Below are 24,774 nucleotides of genomic sequence, written 5' to 3'. Positions count from 1 at the left end.
AAAATCACACAAAAATAATCAATGGAAATCCAATTTATCAACCCATGGAGGTCTGGATTTGGAGTCACACTCAAAATTAAATTGGAAAACCACACTACAGGCTGATCCAACTTTGATGTAATGTCCTTAAAACAAGTCAAAATGAGGCTCAGTAGTGTGTGTGGCCTCCACGTCCCTACAACGCCTGGGCATGCTTCTGATGAGGTGGCGGATGGTCTCCTGAGGGATCTCCTCCCAGACCTGGACTAAAGCATCCGCCAACTCCTGGACAGTCTGTGGTGCAACCTGGCGTTGGTGGATGGAACGAGACATGATGTCCCAGATGTGCTCAATTGGATTCAGGTCTGGGGAACGGACGGGCCAGTCCATAGCATCAATGCCTTCCTCTTGCAGGAACTGCTGACATACTCCAGCCACATGAGGTCTAGCATTGTCTTGCATTAGGAGGAACCCAGGGCCAACCGCACCAGCATATGGTCTCACAAGGGGTCTGAGGATCTCATCTCGGTACCTAATGGCAGTCAGGCTACCACTGGCGAGCACATGGAGGGCTGTGCGGCCCCCCAAAGAAATGCCACCCCACACCATGACTGACCCACCGCCAAACCGGTCATGCTGGAGGATGTTGCAGGCAGCAGAACGTTCTCCACGGCGTCTCCAGACTGTCACGATTGTCACATGTGCTCAGTGTGAACCTGCTTTCATCTGTGAAGAGCACAGGGCGCCAGTGGCGAATTTGCCAATCTTGGTGTTCTCTGGCAAATGCCAAACGTCCTGCACGGTGTTGGGCTGTAAGCACAACCCCCACCTGTGGACATCGGGCCCTCATACCACCCTCATGGAGTCTGTTTCTGACCGTTTGAGCAGACACATGCACATTTGTGGCCTGCTGGAGGTCATTTTGCAGGGCTCTGGCAGTGCTCCTCCTGCTCCTCCTTGCACAAAGGCGGAGGTAGCGGTCCTGCTGCTAGGTTGTTGCCCTCCTACGGCCTCCTCCACGTCTCCTGATGTACTGGCCTGTCTCCTGGTAGCGCCTCCATGCTCTGGACACTACGCTGACAGACACAGCAAACCTTCTTGCCACAGCACGCATTGATGTGCCATCCTGGATGAGCTGCACTACCTGAGCCACTTGTGTGGGTTGTAGACTCCATCTCATGCTACCACTAGAGTGAAAGCACCGCCAGCATTCAAAAGTGACCAAAACATCAGCCAGGAAGCATAGGAACTGAAAAGTGGTCTGTGGTTACCACCTGCAGAACCCCTCCTTTATTGGGGGTGTCTTGCTAATTGCCTATAATTTCCACCTGTTGTCTATTCCATTTGCACAACAGCATTTGAAATGTATTGTCTATCAGTGTTGCTTCCTAAGTGGACAGTTTGATTTCACAGAAGTGTGATTGACTTGGAGTTACATTGTGTTGTTTAAGTGTTCCCTTTATTTTTTTAGCAGTATATTTTGCGCCACGCTATACTATTGGATATTGGTGAGGCGTTCCGCTAGCGGAACGTCTGTCCCTAACAGGTCTTAAAATAGTTGTTCTGTATTTTGTCAACGTTTTTTCATGAGTAATTTAGTAAATTCACCGGAAGTTTTCGGTGGGTATGCTAGATCTGAACATCACATGCTAATGTAAAAAGCTGTTTTTTGATATAAATTTGAACTTGATTGAACAGAACATGCAGGTATTGTATAACATAATGTCCTAGGAGTGTCATCTGATGAAGATCATCAAAGGTTAGTGCTGCAGTTAGCTGTGGTTTGGGTTTATGTGACATATATGCTTGCTTGAAAAATGGGTGTCTGATTATTTCTGGCTGGGTACTCTGCTGACATAATCTAATGTTTTGCTTGAAAAATGGCTATGCTTGCTTGGAAAATGGCTGTGTGATTATTTGTGTCTATGTACTCTCCTAATATAATCTAATGTTTTGCTTTCGCTGTAAAGCCTTTTTGAAATCAGACAATGTGGTTAGATTAACGAGAGTCTTATCTTTAAAATGGTGTAAAATAGTTGATTGTTTGAGAAAATTGAATTGTGGTATTTTAGTTGGTTTTGTATTTCGCGCCATGCGATGCCATTGTCTGTTGGCTAGGGGTTCCGCTGGCGGAACGGGGTTCTGCCAGCGGAATGTCTGTCCTCAACAGGTTAATCCAACCACATTGTCCGATTTCAAAAAGGCTTTACAGCGAAAGCAAAACATTAGATTATGTTAGGAGAGTACATAGACCAAAATAACCACACAGCCATTTTTCAAGCAAGGACATGTGTCAATAAAACCCAAAACACAGCTAAATGAAGCACTAACCTTTGACGATCTTCATCAGATGACACTTCTAGGACATCATGTTACACAATACATGTATGTTTTCTTCGATCAAGTTCATATTTATATCCAAAAACAGCATTTTACATTGGCGCGTGATGTTCAGAAAATGTATTCCCACCAAAAATCCCGGTGAATTTACAAAAATACTCTTCATAAACGTTGACAAAATACATAACAATTATTTTAAGAATTATAGATACAGAACTCCTTATGCAACCACTGTGACAGATTTTAAAATAGCTTTACTGAGAAAGCACATTTTTCAATATTCTGAGTACATAGCTCGCCATCACAGAAAGCTATACAGACACCCGCCAAGTTCGGGGCAACCTAAACTCAGAATTAGTAATAGAAATATGCTCTTACCTTTGCTGATCTTCATCAGAATGCACTCCCAGGACTGCTACTTCCACAAGAAATGTTGTTTTTGTTCAAAATAATCCACAGTTATGTCCAAATACCTCCGTTTTGTTTGTGCGTTCAGGTCACTATCCAAAGGCTAACGCGCGAGTGCAATTCGAGACACAAAAAGTCAAAATGTTCCATTACCATACTTAGAAGCATGTCAAACGCTGTTTAAAATCAATCTTTATGGTATTTTTAACGTAAAATTGCGATAATATTCCAACCGGACAATAGCGTATTCATTCAAGGAGAAAAATTAAAAACAGCGTGCTCGCGGGACCGCGCATATCCAATCCCTTTGTTGCCAGGTAGACCACTCAGTAACTGAGCTCCTATACTCTGCCCAGTGACAGGAGAATGCTCAAACCACTTTCTGAAGGCTTTAGACAGCCAATGGAAGCCTTAGAAAGTGCAACATAACCCCACAGATACTGTAGTTTCGAAAGGGACTAGAAAGAAGAACTACAATTCTCAGATCCTCCACTTCCTGGTTGACTTTTTCTCAGGTTTTTGCCGGCCATATGAGTTCTGTTATACTCACAGACACCATTCAAACAGTTTTAGAAACATCAGAGTGTTTTCTATCCAAATCTACTAATAATATGCACATTCTGGGCAAGAGTAGTAACCAGTTTAAATCGGGTATGTTTTTTCATCCGGCCGTGAAAATACTGCCCCCTATCCACATCAGGTTTAAAGAAGAAAGGGTCTAAACCATCTTACCCAGATGTTTTTGGGGGTCAAGTTTAAGGAGCTCCTTTAGCACCTCGGACTCAGTGACCGCCTGTAGGGAGAAGCTTTGTAGCTGGATAGGGGAAGAAGAGGGAGGAGCATCAGGGCTAGTCACATTAGAAGGGGTGGGAGATGAGGAAATGTTGGACGGGCAAGGAGGCATGGCTGAGTCAAATAGGAATCCTGACTTTATGAAGTGGTGACTAAAAAGCTCAGCCATGTGCTTCTTGCCAGTAACAAACACATCATCAACTTTAAGGGACATGGGCAGCTGTTAGGAGAGTTTATTCTCCAGGTCTTTAACCATTTTCCAGAACTTCTTGGGGTTAGACCCACAGAGAGAGAACGACTCCTTAAAGTAATTAACTTTGGCCTTCCGGATAGCCTGAGTGCACTTATTTCTAATTTGCCTGAATGAGAGCCAGTCAGCCTGAGTATGCGTTTGCCGAGCAAAATGCAATTCTTGAGGCGGAGTAACTCTGCAAGATCACGGTCCAACTTTAATTGTCATTTTCTTTACTGGGGTGTGTTTGTTAACAATATTACTGAAAATATCAAAAAAATAAGGTCCAAGCATCTTCAGTAGAGGGGATCAAGCTGATTCTATACCAATTTACAGAGGCCAGGTCATGAAGGAAGGCTTGCACATTAAAGTTTTTTTAGCAAGCGTCTATGACAAATCAGGACAGGTTGTTTTCCGTATCAGCCATTACTAACGCAGGCTATAAAACAGTGATCACTAAGGTCATTACAGAAAACACTAGACTGATACCTATCAGGATTATTTGTGAGAATAACATTGAGGAGAGTAGCCTTCTCTGGGTGTTTGGGCTCATACCTTGTGGGGTTGGTAATAATCTGAAAAAGATTTAGGAAGTCCCATTGCTTTAGGACTTGGTCAGGTGGTTTAAGTATGTCCCAGTTTAGTTCACCTAGCAGGACAAATTCAGACTTAGTGTAAGGGGCCAGGAGAGAGCTTAGGGCAGGTAGGGTACAGGCCGGTGCTGATGTAGGACGATAGCACCCAGCAACAGTCAACAAAGAGCTATTTGAAAGTTTAATGCTTAAAACCAGGAAATCAAATTGTTTTGGGACAGACTTTGCGGACACAACCGAGCACTGAAGGTGATTCTTGCTAAAGATTGCCACTCTCCCATCGTTGGAAGATCTGTCTTGCTGAAAAAGGTTATAACCAGAAAGGTTAACATCAGTATTCAAAGCACTCTTTCTTAACCACACCTCAGTAATGACCAACACATCTAGATTTGAGCTGTGAACCCACACTTTCAATTGATCCATTTTAGGTAATAAGCTTCTAGTGTTAATGTGCAGAAAACCCAGGCTTTTACGAAAGCAGAAATCAGTGAAGCAGATATCAGAGCACAAGTCAAAATTTGGGCTAGCAACAGTAGATGGGCCAGTGACTGCCAGTGTGGCGGTAATTCGTTCACCGTAACAGCCCTAGTCCAGCATAAGGAGCAAGGCTTAATCTGTGTTTGGGAAGAATCTATTACCATGGCTTGCTGTGAAGTAACTGTTTTGTAATTGAACTCACATTTGATAACATTGTACACACTCATGTTCTTACAGTAAGTGCAATTTCCCCCCGTTTCCCTTTCAGGCTACAGTATAGTGCCTCCAAACTTGGCTTGTTGTGGGAGTCCTCAGAACCCTCCTTGTACACTCTCCGGGGTTGGCCCCACCTATAAGGCTGAGATGATGAGTCTGCAACGTAACACAGAAATTGAATCAGAAATGCTGTTGGGAAAGGGCATAACGTTTTTAAGACAACAGGTTTGATGTCAGTATTTACACACTTGTGAAATTGTTTAATGCCATAAAGTTGTGGCAGACAACAGAGCTGTGTGCCAGCCACACATTTGTGCACATTGGCCATTGAGGAAGTAGACTAATGTTGATGGCAAATTGGTGAGCCTAGTTGATTTATTTCATGACCCATTTTCTAAATAATTATCGGGCCAAGGGGTGATATGGGGATATTGAAACTCAGTCAGGACTAACTGTTACATGGCCAGGCCAGGTCTCCTTGTTTAGCAGCCCACATCCTTCACAAATGAAGGAAGATCTCTTGTTGTGTTTCTTTAATGACCTCCACTTTTTGAATGAAAACCTGTAGTATGTCTGTTTGAGATACTGTACACAAAGGTTTAAAATATATATTGAATAGTAAATGATTGCCTCAATAACTACAAAATGCAGTACTTTATTGCAGGAAAACTTAAATCCGTTTTACCTTATTTCTATCAGCATGTCACATGTGCAACCAGAGGAAAAACAACTCACGACCACCTTTAGTCCACACACAGAGATGTGTACAAAGCTCTGCCTTTTCCTCCATTTGGCAAATCTGACCATAATTCTATCCTCCTGATTCCTGATTACAAGCAAAAACTCAAGCAGAGAAATAACAGACTCGCTCAATACGGAAGGGGTCAGATGTCGCAGATGCTAAACTACAGAACTGTTTTGCTAGCACAGACTGGAATATGTTCCAGGATTCATCTGATGGCATTGAGGAGTATACCACCTCAGTCCCTGGCTTCATCAATAAGTGCATTGATGACGTTGTCCCCACAGTATTGTACGTACATATCCCAAACAGAATCCATGGATTACAGGCAACATTCGCACTAAGATAAAGGCTAGAGCTGCCGTTTTCAAGGAGCGGGACACTAATCCGGACACTTATAAGAAATCCCGATATGCTCTCAGACAAAAAATCAAAGGCAAAGCATCAATTCAGGACTAAGATTGAATCCTACTACACCGGGTCTTATGCTCGTCGATGTGGCAGGGCTCGCAAACTATTACGGATTACAAAGGGAAACCCAGCCGCGAGCTGCCCAGTGACGCGAGCCTACCAGACGAGTTAATGCCTTCTATGCTCGCTTCAAGGCAAGCAACACTGAAGCATGCATGAGAGCACCAGCTGTTCCGTAGCTGATGTGAGTAAAAACTTTAAACAGGTCAACATTAACAAGGCCGCTGGGCCAGGTGGATTATCAGGACAAGTACTCAGAACATGCACAGACAAACTGGCAAGTATCTTCACTGACATTTTCAACCTCTCCCTGACCGAGTCTGTAATACCTACATGTTTCAAGCAGACCACCATAGTCCCTGTGCGCAAGAACGGCAAGGTAACCTGTCTAAATCACTATCGCCCTGTAGCACTCATGTCTGTAGCCAAGAAGTGCTTTGAAAGGCTGGTCATGGCTCACATCAACACCATCATCCCGGAAACCCTGGACCCACTCCAATTCACATACCACTCCAACAGATTCACAGATGACACAATCTCAATCGCACTCCACACTGCCCTTTCCAACCTGGACAAAAGAAACACCTATGTGAGAGTGCTGTTCATTGACTACAGCTCAGCGTTCAATACCATAGTACCCACAAAGCACATCACTAAAGCTAAAGACCTTGGAACTTGATCCTGGACTTCCTGAAGGGCCGATAAGACAGCCCACATTCACGTCGACAGGGGTGCAGTGGAGCTGGTCAAGAGCTTCAAGTTCCTTGTTGTCCACATCACCAACAAACTATCATGGTCCAAACACACCAAGACAGTCATGAAGAGGGCACAACAACGCCTATTCCCCCTCAGGAGACTGAAAAGATTTGGCATGGGTCCCCAGAGCCTCAAAAAGTTTTACAGCTGCACCCTGGAGAGCATCCTGACTGGTTTCATCACCGCCTGGTATGGCAACTGCTCAGCATCCAATCGTAAGGCGCTACAGAGGTTAGTGCATACGGCCCAGTACATCACTGGGGCCAAGCTTCTTGCCATTCAGGACCTTTATAATAGGTGGTGTCAGAGAACGGACCAAAAAATTGTCAAAGACTCCAGCCACCCAAGTCACAGACTGTTCTCTCTGCAACAGCACTGCAAGCGGTACCAGAGCATCAAGTCTAGGTCCAAAAGGCTCCTTAACAGCTTCTACCCCCAAGTCATAAGACTGCTAAACAATTAATCAAATGGCCACCCGGACTATTTGCATTGACCCCCTCCCGCTGCTGCTACTCGCTGTTTATTATCTATGCATAGTCACTTTACCCCTACCTACATGTACTTATTACCTCAATTACCTCGACTAACCTGTACCCCCGCACATTGACTCGCACATTGAATCAGTACTGGTAACCCCTGTATATAGCTTTGTTATTGTTATTTTGTTGTGTAACTTTTTAAAATGTATTTTTTAATTTAGTAAATGTTTACATAAACACATTTAGCAACTCCCGGCTTCCACACATGGCCTACAAGCCACTGATGCAGACCTTTGAAACATCTCCAATTTAAAAAGTCTAATAAATCCATGTAATATAAATTCAGCAAAAAAAGAAACGTCCTCCCACTGTCAACTGCGTTTATTATCAGCAACTTAACATGTGGAAATATTTGTATGAACATGACAAGATTCAACAACTGAGACATAAACTGAACAAGTTCCACAGACATGTGACTAACAGAAATTGAATAATGTGTCCCTGAACAAAGGGGGGGTGGGTCAAAATCAAAAGAAACAGTCAGTATCTGGTGTGGCCACCAGCTGCATTAAGTACTGCAGTGCATCTCCTCCTCATGGACTGCACCAGACTTTCAAGTTCTTGCTGTGAGATGTTACCCCACTCTTCCACCAAGGCACCTGCAAGTTCCCGGAACATTTCTGGGCGGAATGGCCCTAGCCCTCACCCTCCGATCCAACAGGTCCCAAACGTGATCAATGGGATTGAGATCCGGGCTCTTCGCTGGCCATGGCAGAACACTGACGTTCCTGTCTTGCAGGAAATCACGCACAGAACGAGCAGTATGGCTGGTGGCATTGTCATGCTGGAGGGTCATGTCAGGATGAGCCTGTAGGAAGGGTACCACATGAGGGAGGAGGATGTCTTCCCTGTAACGCACAGCGTTGAAATTGCCTGCAATGACAACAAGCTCAGTCTGATGATGCTGTGACACACCGCCCCAGACCATGACGGACCCTCTACCTCCAAATCGATCCCGCTCCAGAGTACAGACCTCGGTGTAATGCTCATTCCTTCGACAATAAACACGAATATGACCATCATGACCATCACCTCTGGTGAGACAAAACAGCGACTTGTCATTGTAGAGCACTTTTTGCCAGTCCTGTCTGGTCCAACGATGGTGGGTTTGTGCCCATAGGCGACGTTGTTACCGGTGATGTCTGGTGAGGACCTGCCTTACAACAGGCCTACAAGCCCTCAGTCCAGCCTCTCTCAGCCTATTGCGGACATTCTGAGCACTGATGGAGGGATTGTGCATTCCTGGTGTAACTCGGGCAGTTGTTATTGTCATCCTGTACCTGTCCCGCAAGTGTGATGTTTGGATGTACCGATCCTGTGATGGTGTTATTACACGCGGTCTGCCACTGCGAGGACGATTAGCTGTCATCCTGTCTCCTTGTAGCGCTGTCTTAGGCGTCTCACAGTATGGACATGGCAATTTATTGCCCTGGCCACATCTGCAGTCCTCATGCCTCCTTGCAGCATGCCTAAGGCATGTTCACGCAGATGAGCAGGGACCCTGGGCATCTTTCTTTAAGTGTTTTTCAGAGACACTAAAGAGAAAGGCCTCTTTAGTGTCCTAAGTTTTCATAACTTTGACCTTAATTGCCTACCATCTGTAAGCTGTTAGTGTCTTAACGACCGTTCCACAGGTGAATGTTCATTAATTATTTATGGTTCATTAAACAAGCATTGGGAACAGTGTTTAAACCCTTTACAATGAAGATCTGTGAAGTTATTTGGATTTTTACGAATTATCTTTGAAAGACAGGGTCCTGAAAAAGGGAGGTTTCTTTTTTTGCTGAGTTTAGCAAAGAAACAGCTGCTACTATCTGCTTAATTTAGAGTTATTTATGTAACTTTAATTGTTATACAAACATTGGGCTATATGTTTAGATTTTTAATACGTTCTAAGGCTGCATGATGCGACTCTAATGATGATTTGGAAAAAAAGCTGCATGAAAGGCCTTTAGTTATGCTTTGTTTTTGTTACAGGCTGTACACACTTCCTCAGTCTCTCATTCACAATTTGGCAAGCACTTCGAAATTCCCAGCGGAATCCCCTAAAAAAATCCATGGCTTTTGCGGCTGAAGCACCTCTCACTCACATGGCTCTCTGTCAGGTGATCGGTTCTTTCTCATAGGCTACAAGTGAAGACAGACACATCGGGGTCGCAACTGCATGCGTCCTTATCCAATTCCGAGGCTCATACTGAAGATATTGGATGAAATGTACACATTTACTTTTCGTCAGCCAACAAGATGAGTAGGCCTAACGAACAGCAAAAGCACAAGCCTATGTCAATCTACTATCCCACATAGTACAAAAGTAAACCTATTCTATTCTGTACGAGAAAGAAATATTTGCGATAGATCCCAAATTAATACAACCACTAGCATCAAAAAAACTTTTTTACGCAATGAGGCTGACGCAACAGATTAGAACGTTTAGCTTAAAATGTTGATAAACTATTAGGCTATTTCTTCACAATATAAGCGCAGCAATGCGCACACGGCAGTAGGCTTTTGTTCCATTAGCAAATGCGGTTATGCATTTAATGCTTTTTTAATAAAGGTGCATTTTTATGGTGAAAATGATGTCCCCCAAACTTCAAACTCACATGCTGAGTATGTATGCTAGTTACGCTCTGTAAAGTGGATTTATGTGCTTAATTTTAAGAAGTTATTTGGCCACTTTAGTTGTGATTTTATTTTATTTAACAAGGCAAGTCAGTTAAGAACACATTCTTATTTACAATGACGGCCTAGGAACAGTGGGTTAACTGTCTTGTTCATGTGCAGAATGAAAGATTTTTACCTTGTTAGCTCGGGGATTCGATCTAGCAACCTTTCGGTTACAAGCCCAACATTAACCACTAGGCTACCTGCCGCTCCATGATACAAACCTTATCAAAACATATAGGGCTATAGGCTAGGCTACATGAGGTGTGTGACTATGATTTGAAAAAGTCGCAAAAAAAAGTTTTGCATTGTTTCTTGCCTTATGCTGGGCATCATTCACAAGTGATATTATATAACTCACAAGTGATACTGTAGGTTAATATTGTCGCCCATCAGACTATTCTTGATTTAATCTTGTCTTTACATATACTAAATAATTTGTGTGAAATTTGTTTTGATTTAGAATGAACCATTATCACGCACCTGTCTCGAAACAGGGGCAGGGGGAAAAAATACATGTCATCTATGTACTTAAATAGCGAATGGAGGATGCTTTTCCCATGGTTCATTTTCATGTCAGCCAGGTAGGCTATACTCCTGGTGTAAATAGAAGCAATGTGCTTAATATTAGGAAAGATAAATAAATATAGTAGGGCTAGCCTATAGAAAGCTGATGGGACCCTCCTCTTTCTAGTACAGGCCATCACTCTGTTTTCTCATGCAATTGCATAGCCTATAGAAATGTTGCATAACATGAGCTCATGGGCTCTCATGAAGTGTTTGATTAGATGTTCGATGACATTTGCATTGATGTCAGAGTGATTAGAGGGACAATAGAGTGCTGAGTGCCAGGCAGTTAGCAAGTTTGGTAGGCTACTAATGACCATCAGCAGCATCAGAGCTTGGAGAAGCCTAATTACCATGACTAAATGGTAACGTGGAATTTGACTGCCTTCTTGACTCGTGACGACCAGTGTGGCGGTAATACGGTCACCAGTAACAGCCCTACTTGTAAGTAATAATTTCACAGGTGAGGTCTACACCTGTGAAATTATTCAGTGCATATGACAAATAAAATTTGATTTGAAAATAACAAAAATTTTCTTTATTCTCCCACACTGCCATCAAGACAACATATTTTCGACATGTTTTGTAACTACAGTTGGACCCATATGCACTATATATACATAAGTATGTGGACACCTCTTCAAATTAGTGGATTTGGCTATTTCAGCCACACCCGTTGCTGACAGGTCTATAACATCGAGCACACAGTCAAGCAATCTCCATAGACAAACATTGGCAACAGAATGGCCTTACTGAATAGCTCAGTGACTTTCAATGTGGCACGGTCATAAGATGCCACCTTTCCAACAAGTCAGTTTGTAAAATTTCTGCCCTGCTAGAGCTGTCCCGGTCAACTGTAAGTTCGGTTATTGTGAAGTGGAAACATCTATGAGCAACAACGGCTCAGCCGCGAAGTGGTAGGCCACACAAGCTCACAGAACGGGACCGCTTTGTGCTGAAGCGCGTAAAAATTGTCTGTCATCGGTAGCAACACTCACTACCGAGTTCCAAACTGCATCTGAAATTAACGTCAGCACAAGACGGAGCTTCATGAAATGGGTTTCCATGGCCAAGCTGCCACACACAAGCCTAAGATCACCATACGCAATGCCAACCGTCGGCTGGAGTGGTGTAAAGCTTGCAGCCATTGGACTCTAGAACAGTGGAAATGCGTTCTCTGGAGTGAGGAATCACGCTTCACCATCTGGCAGTAGAATGGACAAATCTGGATTAGGCGGATGCCAGGAGAACACTACCTGCCCCAATCCATCCTGCCAACTTTAAAGTTTGGTGCAGGAGGAATAATGGTCTGGGGCTGTTTTTCATGGTTCGGGCTAGGCCCCTTAGTTTCAGCAAAGGGAAATCTTAACGCTACAGCATACAATGACATTAGACGATTCTGTGTTTTCAACTTTGTGGCAACAGTTTGGGGAAGGCCCTTTCCCGTTTCAGCATGACAATGCCCCCGTGCACAAAGCGAGGTCCATACAGAAATGGTTTGTTGAAATTGGTGTGGAAGAACTTGACTGGCCTGCACAGAGCCCTGACCGCAACGCCATCGAACACCTTTGGGATGGAATTGGAAAGCCGACTGCCCCACCTCACTAACGCTCTTATGGCTGAATGGAAGAAAGTCCCTGCAGCAATGTTCTAACATTTAGTCGAACGTTTTCCCAGAAGAGTGGAGGCTGTTATAGCAGCAAAGGGGGAACCAACTCCATATTAATGTGCATGATTTTCAAATGAGATGTTTAACGAGCAGGTGTCCACATACTTTTGGTACAGTAAACATGTTTTGGACAATTTGGGACTTCAAAGTAGATGAACAATTCCACAGTCATTGTCACTTTTACTAGTATCTAAGTTTCAGGTTAAAATAAAACTAAAATAAAAGGGTAAAATACAATTAATTAATTTAATCTCTAGTGCCAGGGAAGGAGCTGTTTGCTGGGTGGCTGCGTACTTGCCATCTCAGAATGGTGTTTAGGGTCTGTCAGTTTCTGTGCACACATATACAAGTAGATAAAATACAAGCAGTGAAGTTCCACACTTAAAGATGCACTATGCAGAAATCGCTCCTCCATTTCCTGGTTGCTAAAATTTGAATATCTGACTGCTGTCAGATATATTTTCCATAACCAAAAATATTGTACTTTCAGCTGTTTGAAGCTGGTATACAAAACCGAAAGTAAAAGATGCAACAACAAAATGTTAGAAAGGTTAGTATAGAAATAGAGCACATTGAACAGCTCTACTGTTTCTTAGACTTGCTTTAAATGAGAATGACAGATCTCTAACACACATTTCTATGTGAATTTGGTAGGTTCGCATCCAAAAATTTACATGTTGCAGCTTTAAAAGTTTGAAATCAGGTCATTATCCACTGTGACAACTAGATGATGGCAGAATTCCAACCGTAATAATCACTAGGCCAATAGGCTACTTTTCCTGTGTTGGTGTCAGACACTTTCCAGACACTGAAAATAAAGACAGTATAGCAAAATAGTAATACCATGCAACATGTCTGTCTGGGAGTAGTCTGTATCTAAGATATTGTCTGCTGCCAGGTTGCAAGATGTTGAGGGTCCATCAATGACTGTGTGCAAAATTGCAAGTATTAGTAACAACTTGCCATTGTTGTAAGTGATGTCAAAAGAGCAGAATTGCAACACAACCATTGTGTCAATGGTCTCTTGATAATTCCTTGTTGATAAGGTTGACATCTGATATTTATAATGCTCCTGCAACAATGTTATCTTACATTTGGTGTTGTGTTTCTTCAAAGGAAGGGTGCAGGAGGGGGTGGTGGGTAGCTTAGGCTTCACTAGAGGAATTTTGGTGGGAAGGTGTCCTGAACACTTATCTAAAAAAATACATGTTCAATACACTGCAATCAAGTGGGCCATCCAGTTTCAGTTCTTCTGTGTTTATCTATTTCTCATTAGGTTTTGGATAAATGTTATTGAAGATAAATATTGAGGATTTTTCAAATAGGCCTAGTAGTAGTGTGAATTATCAACATACTGTGGAGAATCACCTTATTTACATGAACAAGATACTGTGATGAATCAGTAGTTCTTAACGGGCACATATACATCTTTGTCCATTTGATGAACTGACTAATCAACATTTCATGTGTGTGTATATTATTTTCTTATACTTTTGAAATGTTGAAGATACATTTTTACAATCATACCTCTAGTTGTTGTTGTCTTTTGGCACGAGGGTTCCATTGTGGTCATTGCTTGTGTGTTTAGTTCAGAGCCCTCGTCTAAATAGCATACAGGATACTTTGGTCAAAAATGCAGTCAGGGTTAAGGGTTACAGAGACCAGATCAGATTCAGTGGGTTTATTGATCTGTTACCAGATCAGTTTGTGTCATACCCTCATCACAGCTGCTGTCACGGTATTCCCTCTGTCTTTTCACTGGCCTTTTGTCAGGTAGCGTTTCATCCACGCTTTCAACTGCTGACTTCACTTCCGGAACCTTAGAACACTTCACAGCTTTTGGTAAGTAATCTAAAAAGATAGAAGAACATTAAGTGAAGGACAACTAGTACCTATCTGAAATGTGGAAAACATTAGCAATTTCATAACCCTGACTAGGACTGTTTGTGGAGCACTGTTAATGAATTCAATGGAGGCCAAAATGACAATAAATAGGTCCAACAGTACCTACCTCCAACAGTGGAACATCTTCTATTCGTCAAGATCTCAGCTAGGCCAGCCACCGTGTTTGTGTGTTTGTGTCAGTCTCCACAGCAGGCATCTCAAGAATGTGGTGAATTCTGAGAGCCACTGGGCAGTGGCACGGCTTCCTGTGTGTCTAAGAGTGGCATCTCCTCTCCAGAGAGTTCCAACTTTGCATCTTCAGCAGTCAGCTCTGTCAGGCCCACTTTTGTGCCACTGGTGGCATCGGAACACCTTCCATCTGTCAAGATCTCAGCTAGGTCAGCCACTGTGTTTGTGTCAGTGTGTGTTAGTCTCCACAGCAGGCATCTTCAGACCTGATGTAGTACTGACACAAAAGTGGTCTTCTGTCCTCTCTCCATTCATATGGCCCTCTGCCAGATCTCCGTGGATCTCCGTGGTTGGTATCCATTTTACAATTGTGTTTCTCCTGTGGTATTTGTACACACCAATCAGGGATGAGCTGCATGGGTCCAATAGCAGAGGTTCTGGTTGGTGGTACAGTTTTCACAGCACCTTTCCCTCTTTCTCAACTACCTCCACAAGCTCACAGCTCTCTTCATCTTCCAACAGGTAGGCCTGGTCCTTGCTCTTTTTTGTGGTTCATTTTTTTGGCTGTTCAATTGGCCTGGTCAGACTCTCCTCCAGTCTGTTAGCTATTTGAGCCATGGGACTCTTTCCTGATCGCACAATCTTCTTGATTGTCTGCAGGTGGTTTTCAAACATGAAAGCGCTGCAATTGTCCAGGCCACCAAACCTGACAGCATCTGCTGTGCAGCATGATGTGCGTTTTGTAGACAAGGAAGGTGGCCCCGTGAAGTTCACGTCCTTTTACAACAAAGTACTGCAGCAGGTTGTGAGCATAGTGGGGATGCTGCTGTACCAGTGTTGGTACTAGTGTTGCAAGCCAACTGCAACACTGAAGGTCAAGAAAGGCTGGTAGGAAGGTTCTTCTCTGAGGACAGCCTTCAGCACCAGTTTCCCTGTGTACAAGAGAAACTGGCGGAACTCTTGCCTTCCATTTCTCAAGCTCATAGAGGCCTCGGGGGGTACGGGCAAAGATGGAGGGGATCGACGACCTCAACTGTAGGAACCTGCTGCTCACCTCCCACAGCTGACCGGCAGAGATTCTCATCCCTTTTTCCCCTCTACACCAGGTCACCTGGAGTTTTTTGGTGACCCCAAGGCAGGCCTGGTGTATGTAATCGATGGGGAAACACAGCACCTTGTCAACTAGGAGGTCAGACAGTGGTGTGTTGCCGTGATGGTTCTCTGGCTACGTTTGAGCGTGGAATTATGCATTTGTGTGCAAGGTTAGGTTAGTTGTCTCCTGGTATGTCACTCGGTTGAACCAGTCCCCCCGTGTAACATTTGGGGTTCTTGACCATGGATCTTGCTGGAGTATCACACACAAAGCATTGGACTGTTATTTTGATGTTCCTCCCTCTGTAGTCCAGGCCATTCGTCATATCTCATCTAGGTCAGCCACATGTCACCTAGGAACACAAGGTTAGTTTGCCTTTTCAGTCCACAGGTCAGTACTGTTGGGAAAATGGTCACTGGACTAAGCATGACTGCTCAGAGGACAGGCCACATGGAGGCAGTCTGTCAACATTAAAAGACAACTCCAGAATGTTGAGGTCAGTCACCTGTTGCAGGGTTTCCCAAACTTGGTCCTGGGGGCCCCCCCAGGTGCCCTAGCACTACACAGCTGATTAAAATAATCAAAGCTTGACGATGAGTTGGTTATTTGTATCAGCTGTGTAGTGCTAAGGGGGGGGGGGGCTGACCTGTTGAACTGGGTAACGATTCAGGGTTTTGACCAACTTCTCCGTTAGTGGGTAGTGGAGATCTCAATGCCTGACTTTTCCACGGTTTCCAGTTTTGACGAGAGTGCGGGCAGTGGATGTCACTTGTGGATGGCCATGGCTTTGCAATAGTTTCAGTAGCTTATCCACAGAATTGTGCTTTACCTGGAACTCACTGGTCAAAGCAGCAAGATCTACGGCCAATGATGTGCCCTCAGGGATTCTGTCAAGGTCTGATTCATTATTCATTGTTGATGCCCCTGCCATTCCAGGCAGTGGGTGAATCCACCCCACTTCCATAGTCTTCCACGACAGGGTCTTCATGAGGGATAACATCTCTTTCCTCAGGCTGCCATCCTCCATCCCACTTGCATAGCTTTCACATGACTCTTCCATGACAGTGTCTTCATGAGGGCTGACGTCTACAAATTTTAGAAAACAGTTAAGGCACTAAAGCGTGGAAATTCCTCTCCTTCCCTACCCAAGCTAGTTATACTGAACTCTGACATCATTATTGGAAAAAATTTGATAGATAATGCTTTTAATCAACATTTTATGTACGCCGTTTTTTGTTTGAAAGAAATATCAGTTTAATAGACTCGAGTCAGTCAGTAAACTGCTCGTCCCTCTCCCAGCCGCTAGTCGACTTGATAGACCACCAGACAACCCCCAGTGAATCATTGTACTCTCTGGAGCAACTGTCTACTTCTGATGTATTGGAACAATTACTTATGATTGATGTAAAAAAAAAAATCTACTGGGGCTGATATGCTTGATCCTTTCTCATTACAGCTTTCTGCTCCATTGATTGCGGAAGCATTAACACATATTTTTTACTTGACAATTATAATGAGTACTATCCCTAGAGTTTGGAAGGTGGCCCATGTGCTTCCTCTACATAAAGGTGGCAACCCGAGTGATCTAAATAATTATCGTCCCATTTCCAAACTCTCTTGCCTAGCAAAAATCCTGGAATCATTGATTAATACTCAGCTTAGATCCCTTTTAACTGCTACGTATTTTCTGAATGTAAAACAGTCAGGGTTCAGACCAGGTCATAGTAACATCTCTGCTACTTCTATGGTTTTAAATTATGTCATGAATTGTTTATATACGAAGAAACACTGTGCTGCCCTCTTCATTGACCTGTCCAAGGCATTCGACACTGTGGATCACACCTTACTTATTCAGAAACTCTCAACGATTGGCTTAGATCGGGCTGCTTGTAGCTGGTTTGAGAATGATTTAAAATACGGACCACAGTGTGTACTTACTGATGGCGTTAAATCAGGATTTCTAGACATAACAAAAGGTGTCCCACAGGGTTCGATTCTTGGTTCAGTTCTTTTAACTATTTAAATTAACAGCAATGGTCTATCTGTACAAAGCTGTAACTTTTATTTGTATGCAGATGACACTGTTGTATACGATACTGCCCCTACGGCAGCTCAGGCTCTGTTGACTCTTAAATCTGCTTTTACTATCATGCAGAAAGCCTTGGTTGACCTGAAGTTGGTACTAAATGCTGGTAAAACAAATGTAACTGAACTACACATTTACATTTACATTTTAGTCATTTAGCAGACACTCTTATCCAGAGCGACTTACAGTAGTGAATGCATACATTTCATTTCATGCATTTTTTTTTTTTGCACTGGCCCCCCGTGGTAATCGAACCCACAACCCTGGCGTTGCACACACCATGCTGGCGTTGCAAACACCATGGTAGAGCATGGTGTTTGCAACTAAAATGTAAATGTAAATGTAGTTCAGTTACCTTTGCTTTTGAAACATGTGGGGACAGCAGAGTGGGATAGGGAGAAATTGAATATGTCCGTATACACACACACCTGTACTGACCTCGCCTTCTGCACATGCACTCAGAACGCAGAGGGGGCGAAGAAGGTGTTTAGCTTATCTGGAAGCAAGACGTTGGTGTCCACGCCGTGGCTGGTTTTCCTTTTGAAGTCTGTGATTGTCTGTAGACCCTGCCACATACGTCTCGTGTCTGAGCCATTGAATTGCGACTCCACTTTGTCTCTATACTGACGTTTTGCCTGTTTGATTGCCTTACGGAGGGAATAACTACACTGTTTGTATTCTGCCATATTCCCAGTCACCTTGCCATGGTTAAATGTGGTGGTTCGTGCTTTCAGTTTTGCGCAAATGCTGCCATCTATCCACGGTTTCTGGTTAGGGTAGGTTTTATTAGTCACATTGGGTACAACATCTCCTATACACTTCCTGATAAACTCAGTCACCGTATCAGTATATACATCGATGTTATTCTCTGAAGCTACCCAGAACTTATCCCAGTCCGCGTGATCAAAACAATCTAGAAGTGCGGATTCCGATGGGTCAGACCAGCGTTGGGTTGTCCTTAGCACAGGTATTTCCTGTTTGAGTTTCTGCCTATAGGAAGGGAGGAGTAAAATTGAGTCATGGTCAGATTTCCCGAAAGGAGGGTGAGGGAGGGCCTTGTATGCATCCCGGAGGTTGGAGTAACAGTGGTCGAGTGTTTTAGCAGCACGAGTACTACAGTCGATATGTTGATAGAACTTTGGCAGACTTTTCCTCAAATTTGCTTTGTTAAAATCCCCAGCTACAATAAATACAGCCTTAGGATATGTGGTTTCCAGTTTGCATAAAGTCCAGTGAAGTTCTTTGAGGGCCGTCGTGGTATCGGTTTGAGGGGGATATACACGGCCGTGACTATAACCGAAGGTAAATCTCTTGGGAGATAATAGGGTCGGCATTTAATTGTAAGGTATTCTAGGTCGGGTGAACAAAAGGACTTGAGTTCCTGTACATTATCACAATTACACCATGAGTCGTTAATCATGAAACATACACCCCCGCCCTTCTTCTTCCCAGAGAGATATTTTTCCTATCTGCGCGATGAACTGAGAACCCAACTGGCTGGACCGACTCAGACAGTATATCCTGAGAGAGCCATGTTTCCATGAAACAGAGTATGTTACAATCCCTGATGTCTCGCTGGAAAGAAGCCCTCGCCCTGAGCTCGTCAACTTTATTATCCAGTGACTGAACATTTGCGAGTAATAATCTCGGAAGCAGTGGGTGGTGTGCATGCCTCCTAAGTCGGACTAGAAGACCGCTCTGAGTACCTTTCCTTTGCCGGCATTGTTTTCGGTCAGCTTCTGGAATCAATCAGGGTGCGAACAAAGGATCCACTTCGGGAAAGTCGTATTCCTGGTCGTAGTGCTGGTGAGTTACCGTCGCTCTGATATCCAATAGTTCTTCCCGGCTGTCTGAAATAACAGCCGAGAAGAAATAATACATAAAAAACAAAATACTGCAAAGTTTCCAAAGAGCGAGAAGCGAGGCAGCCCTCTCTGTCGGCACCATTACAATCTGAGCGCTCTGGAGCAGGTTTTCATCAAGGATCTCTCTGTACATTGTTCTGTTGATCTTTGCCTCGATCCTGACTGGTCTCCCAGTCCATGCCACTGAAAAACATCCCAACAGCATGATGCTGCCACCACCATGCTTCACCGGGATGGTGCCAAGTTTCCTCCAGACATGACGCTTGACATTCAGGCCAAAGAGTTCAGTCTTGGTTTCATCAGACCAGAGAATCTTGTTTCTCATGATCTGAGAGTCTTTAGGTGCCTTTTGGCAAACTTCAAGCGGGCTGTCATGTGCCTTTTACTGAGGAGTGGCTTCCGTCTGGCCACTCTACCATAAAGGCCTGATTGGTGGAGTGCTGCAGAGATGTTTGTCCTTCTAGAAGGTTCTCCCATCTCCACAGATGAACTCTGGAGCTCTGTCAGAGTGACCATTGGGATCTTGGTCACCCCCCTGACCAAGGCATTTCTCCCCCGATTGCTCAGTTTGGCCGGGCGGTCAGCTCTAGGAAGAGTCTTGGTGGTTCCAAACTTCTTCCAATTAAGAATGATGGAGGCCACTGTGTTCTTGGGGACCTTTAATGCTGCAGAAATGTTTTGGTACCCTTCCCCAGATCTGTTCCTCGACACAATCCTGTCTCGGAGCGCTACAGACAATTCCTTCGACCTTAAGGCTTGGTTTTTGACGTACACTGTCAACTGTGGGACCTTATATAGACAGGTGTGTGCCTTTCCAAATCATGTCCAATCAATTAAATCTACCTAAATACGTTTTTTTTCTGTTGTTTTTTTTGTTGTAAATGTGCAAACATTTCTAAAAGCCTGTTTTCACTTTGTCATTATGGGGTATTGTTTGTAGATTGCTGAGGATTTTTTTTAGAATAAGGCTGTAATTTAACAAAATGCGGAAAAAGTCAACGGGTCTGAATACTTTCCCAAGGCACTGTACATTTAAGTCAATGTAAAACATGGAGGACCACAATAATAGCCCACAGTGGAATGATCAAAAGTAACAAATATTGTTTCTCATCACACGAACTGTGACCACTTTGTGTGTGTCACACAAAACATTGGAGTAAAACAAGCTCATATTTTTGGTTATTGATAGCTTTTTTCAGTGTCATGTTGAAAGAGTCAAACAATAGTTAAGTGTCAGAACTTATTGTATTTCATATCATTCTATTGCAATATGCAGTTCCAGATACAGCCGCCAATGGTTGAACGCAAATAATCCAGTTTCTGTGCCAGATACAATCCTACCATTAGTTAAAGGAACCCAATCCAATGCAGTGCAATCCACCATCACTGTGTAATGAAACCATGAAAAGTAATGCACCTAAGCTGAGATCTGGTGTTTCGTGGCTGTAAACCCAATATAAATGTTATGATACACAGAATGCGTTTTAAAATACTCTGAATATTGATGTTTAAGACACTTTTTGGGTTTCAGTGCATGTAAAAGGTAACATCAAAACACAAAAAAATACTGTATGTTTTTTCCGACAGTGCCTCTCATACAATCAAATAAAATTGCAAATTGGCTTTCTTTTGTGTCACTTTATGTATTGTGTATGTTATTTATTTATATTTTAAAGGGGAATTTCACCATGGGGGAATATGGGCTTGTTTTCATCATGTCTGAGGCATTTCTAGGTCATAGAGGCACAGAGAGATTTAGAACAATATCTAGCCTAATAGAAAGAAATATAGCATAAACTTCAACCAGTGACCAGGCCGTACAAATGTACCCAGGTAGGTAGGCAGACAGAATCTAGCTACAGCCATGTCTAGAAGGCATGCTTAGGAAAATACCCCATTTTATATTTATTTTTGGTTTGGGAGCCCCCAGAAGGTTGGGGAGCTCCCAACCTTGCCCATTTGGTAACCCGGCCCTGGTCGGACCCCAGAAAGACTAGTTGTTGACGTTGGCATTTGCTAACTGGGGCGGCAGCGTAGCCTAGTGGTTAGTGTTGGACTAGTAACCAAAAGGTTGCCAGATCAAATCCCTGAGCTGACAAGGTACAAATCTGTCGTTCTGCCCCTGAACAAGGCAGTTAACCCATCGTTCATAGGCCGTCATTGAAAATAACAATTTGTTCTCAACTGACTTGCCTAGGTAAATAAAATAATAGGGATCCAATAAAATCTAAATATATACTTGTTTTCCAGCAGATGGTGCTATGAGCCAAAACATTTGTATTGTTCAAAGTCATTTCTTATTTGTAATGGATTATGACTTTGAACAATACAACAACCATTATATCAAATAATTAATGTAGCCTAATAAAAGCACAAATCCAAAAAAGTCAAGTTTATACTAAGTAGCTAATACTTTTTAAATGTGGAAATAGATGTAGATGGATAGATCCAAATAGATACAGTTCTGTCTTTTTTTGTGCTTTCCCCCTTAAGGATTCAAGATAGCACGGACCCTGTCAAAAGTAATGTTATAGCTGCCTGACAATATTGCCTGTTGGTCCGTGTCCTCCAACAATGTTATAAATTCTGATTAATATCACGGGGATTATCAATTTCACTGCTTCATCAATTTAATCGTATGGTGTGGTTTGATCATATATAAATATATTTCTTCAGAGTAGAGTTTGAAACAAGGGTTAGTATACATTCAGGCATGTAAACAGACATACTCCCCCCAACCAGAGACTTTACCAGAGATATTGTATATAATGACGAGATGCTTGTGTCTCCGCCTTAACAAAATTATTCGTTGTCCAAAGAGCGGAAACGGCGGGCTGTCAAACTCCCGCCTATTCCTCTATTTGGGTTGGTGGATACATCTCGTTATTTGAATATTATTTGGAATATTCGATGAGGGGTGTTGACGTCAACCGCCTGTATTCAATGGAGAGTGAGATGCTATGCTAGCTTTATGAATATGCATATACATCTCGAATTATTTCAACAGGAACAACTCCGATATAAACAGTACACTCATAACAACCTAAGTAAGCATTACGAAAATAGCTATACATGTTTATATTGACTAAATTGGACACTCTCATTGTCACCCCCCCATATAAAAACATCACTTGCGTAATGAATGATCTGCTTAACGTGGACAGATTTTGGGCGGGGTAAACCCTCTCGCTTTGCCTCTTCTTCTCTGACCTTAAACAAGATTTACTCAGAACATTTCGCGGGGTTGATATACCGGGCGGGTGTTGAAACGACATGAGGGCAGAAGTTGACCTGTTGGAATTATATCTAGCTAGCAAGGTAGTTTCTATCTATCTGTGATTCGCAAGGACAACTACTTGAGAAATCGGACTTGCTGGGTCATCGTTTAACAGCTAGGTTGCGTGTTGGAGGGAGTTTCGCTCCGCTCTTTCCCATACGTTCAAGCTTGCCAGGAGGCAAGCCAGGCGAAAATAGTCCAACAATGCCTCCCATCGACGATGACACTGGGAGGAATCAACTAAAATCTCGGATACAGGAACTTATTGATTCAAACCAAGTGTTGGTATTCAGTAAAAGCTACTGTCCATATTGTGTGAAAGTAAGTCCAACATTATTTGTTTTTACTTTTTGCCTACCTTGCTAGCTAGTTAGTAGTAGCCGGTTACTCGCTAGCTTCTGACAGAACTAAGTAATGTTAAATGACTACAGTAACACGGTGGATGGGTAGTTAATCCAGTGAAGATTAAACGGGATTCAAGCAGTATATTTGTTTCGCTTTCCAGGTGAAGGATCTGTTCAAGGAACTGAACGTGAATTGCAATGTGGTGGAGCTGGATCTAATTGGTAAGGAATTGTTCACAGGAAGTGGTGGCAAGCTTTTTCTTCGAAAGCCGATGCACAGCATTCAAACGTCCCACATGTAGTTCTCTTTGTTATATGACCAGTATTTTTCTAGCCTCAGTAAAGTTGGCTATACGTTTTGGGATATCATTGAATTGGCAATGGAAGTTCAAAAGGTGTTAAGTAGTACTCTACTAAGGAGCCACGCCTCCAGACCAGTTGTCTGGTCATGCTGTCACTCAGTCAGTGTGGACTATCTCAAATGCAAGGGTTAAATTAGTAAATTAAATTAATTTGGGAAATGTTGATGGACCATACACACATTTGCATTATGTCTTTTGAATGGTGAAACAAAAATATGTACAGGACCTGTTATTCTAGTAATGGGTTGTTTCCTCAAGCTCACCTTAAAGCTGTTCCTTATTGCTTTATCTGATATTTCTCACTTGTTAATGGTTGATCAGAAGGTTAAAAAAAAGGCTAATAAAATTAACATTGTTTTTACTTGCATAGTCAATATGTTAATGTTTTACCACAGAATACACTGTCAATGTTTGTTAGGGCCACCACAATGTGCTGAGTCACTCCCTCAATCTCTTTCTCTCCTCTGGATGCTTGGCCATTTTATCTCTCACCGGTCACAGCTGTTCTGGTAAATACACACTGGGCGCTACATAAATTGCTCTGGAAAATACACTTAGAAAAGATTGCCAGTACTGAATTATGCAGTGTATTTAAACTGTTTGTTTGCAGAACAGACCCAATGTGCATTTACATCAGACTGAACCCACTGTCAGCACTTACAATTTAAGTTATTTTACGTTTACTGCTGACCCCAATTAGTCGACTGGCCGATTGTTTGTTCGATAGGCTGTTGGTCGAGCTAGATTTGTTTTAATCGAGCAGAAGCAAATGTGTATATATATTTTTCATAACACATGGGACACTAGTCTTATTCGACGACAATCTCAGTGTACTAATCGATTGCGGAGGCCGCGGGGATGGCGAAGTCCAAGAAGAAGGGGAGTGTGGCTAAGATGCCCAATGCACCTCTCTCTCCAGAATGCACTCTCTCCTGCCAATTTCTGTATATTCATTGTTTCATAAGTTCATGTGTGTGAATTGTTTGCATTTGACTGTCAGTCTCAATCAGTTCCCCATTACATATCACCAGTAGTACATTTACTGTTAATTCCTATAATTTCTCATCTACAATGTTTGTTTTGCTAATTTCTGTTAATGCATTCAATATATTATTATTCCAGTCTTTTACCATTCTCATTGAGTGGACATGTTGTTTGCAGAGCGCACAACCTATACTACCGTAATTTCCGGACTATAAGCCGCAACTTTTTTCCCACGCTTTGAACCT

At 42.9% G+C, this 24,774-nt stretch overlaps 1 protein-coding gene across 1 annotated transcript in view; it reads left to right on the top strand.

Moving 5' to 3' along the window:
* The first annotated feature begins 22,767 nt into the window (after window positions 1–22,767).
* LOC106565239 (thioredoxin reductase 1, cytoplasmic) overlaps window positions 22,768–24,774 on the top strand; it is a 30,926-nt gene continuing 28,919 nt past the window's right edge. Inside the window, exons 1-2 of the mRNA XM_014132132.2 lie at window positions 22,768–23,160; window positions 23,345–23,405. Of these exons, the coding sequence (XP_013987607.2) occupies window positions 23,044–23,160; window positions 23,345–23,405 (178 nt within the window). The 5' untranslated portion in view covers window positions 22,768–23,043. The remainder of the gene's footprint in view (window positions 23,161–23,344; window positions 23,406–24,774) is intronic.

Source organism: Salmo salar, chromosome ssa12, assembly GCF_905237065.1.
Source record: "Salmo salar chromosome ssa12, Ssal_v3.1, whole genome shotgun sequence".
NCBI classification, from domain to species: Eukaryota; Metazoa; Chordata; class Actinopteri; order Salmoniformes; family Salmonidae; genus Salmo; species Salmo salar.
The sequence above is the reverse complement of the archived record's forward strand: the minus strand, read 5'-3'. Positions and strand labels throughout refer to the sequence as shown.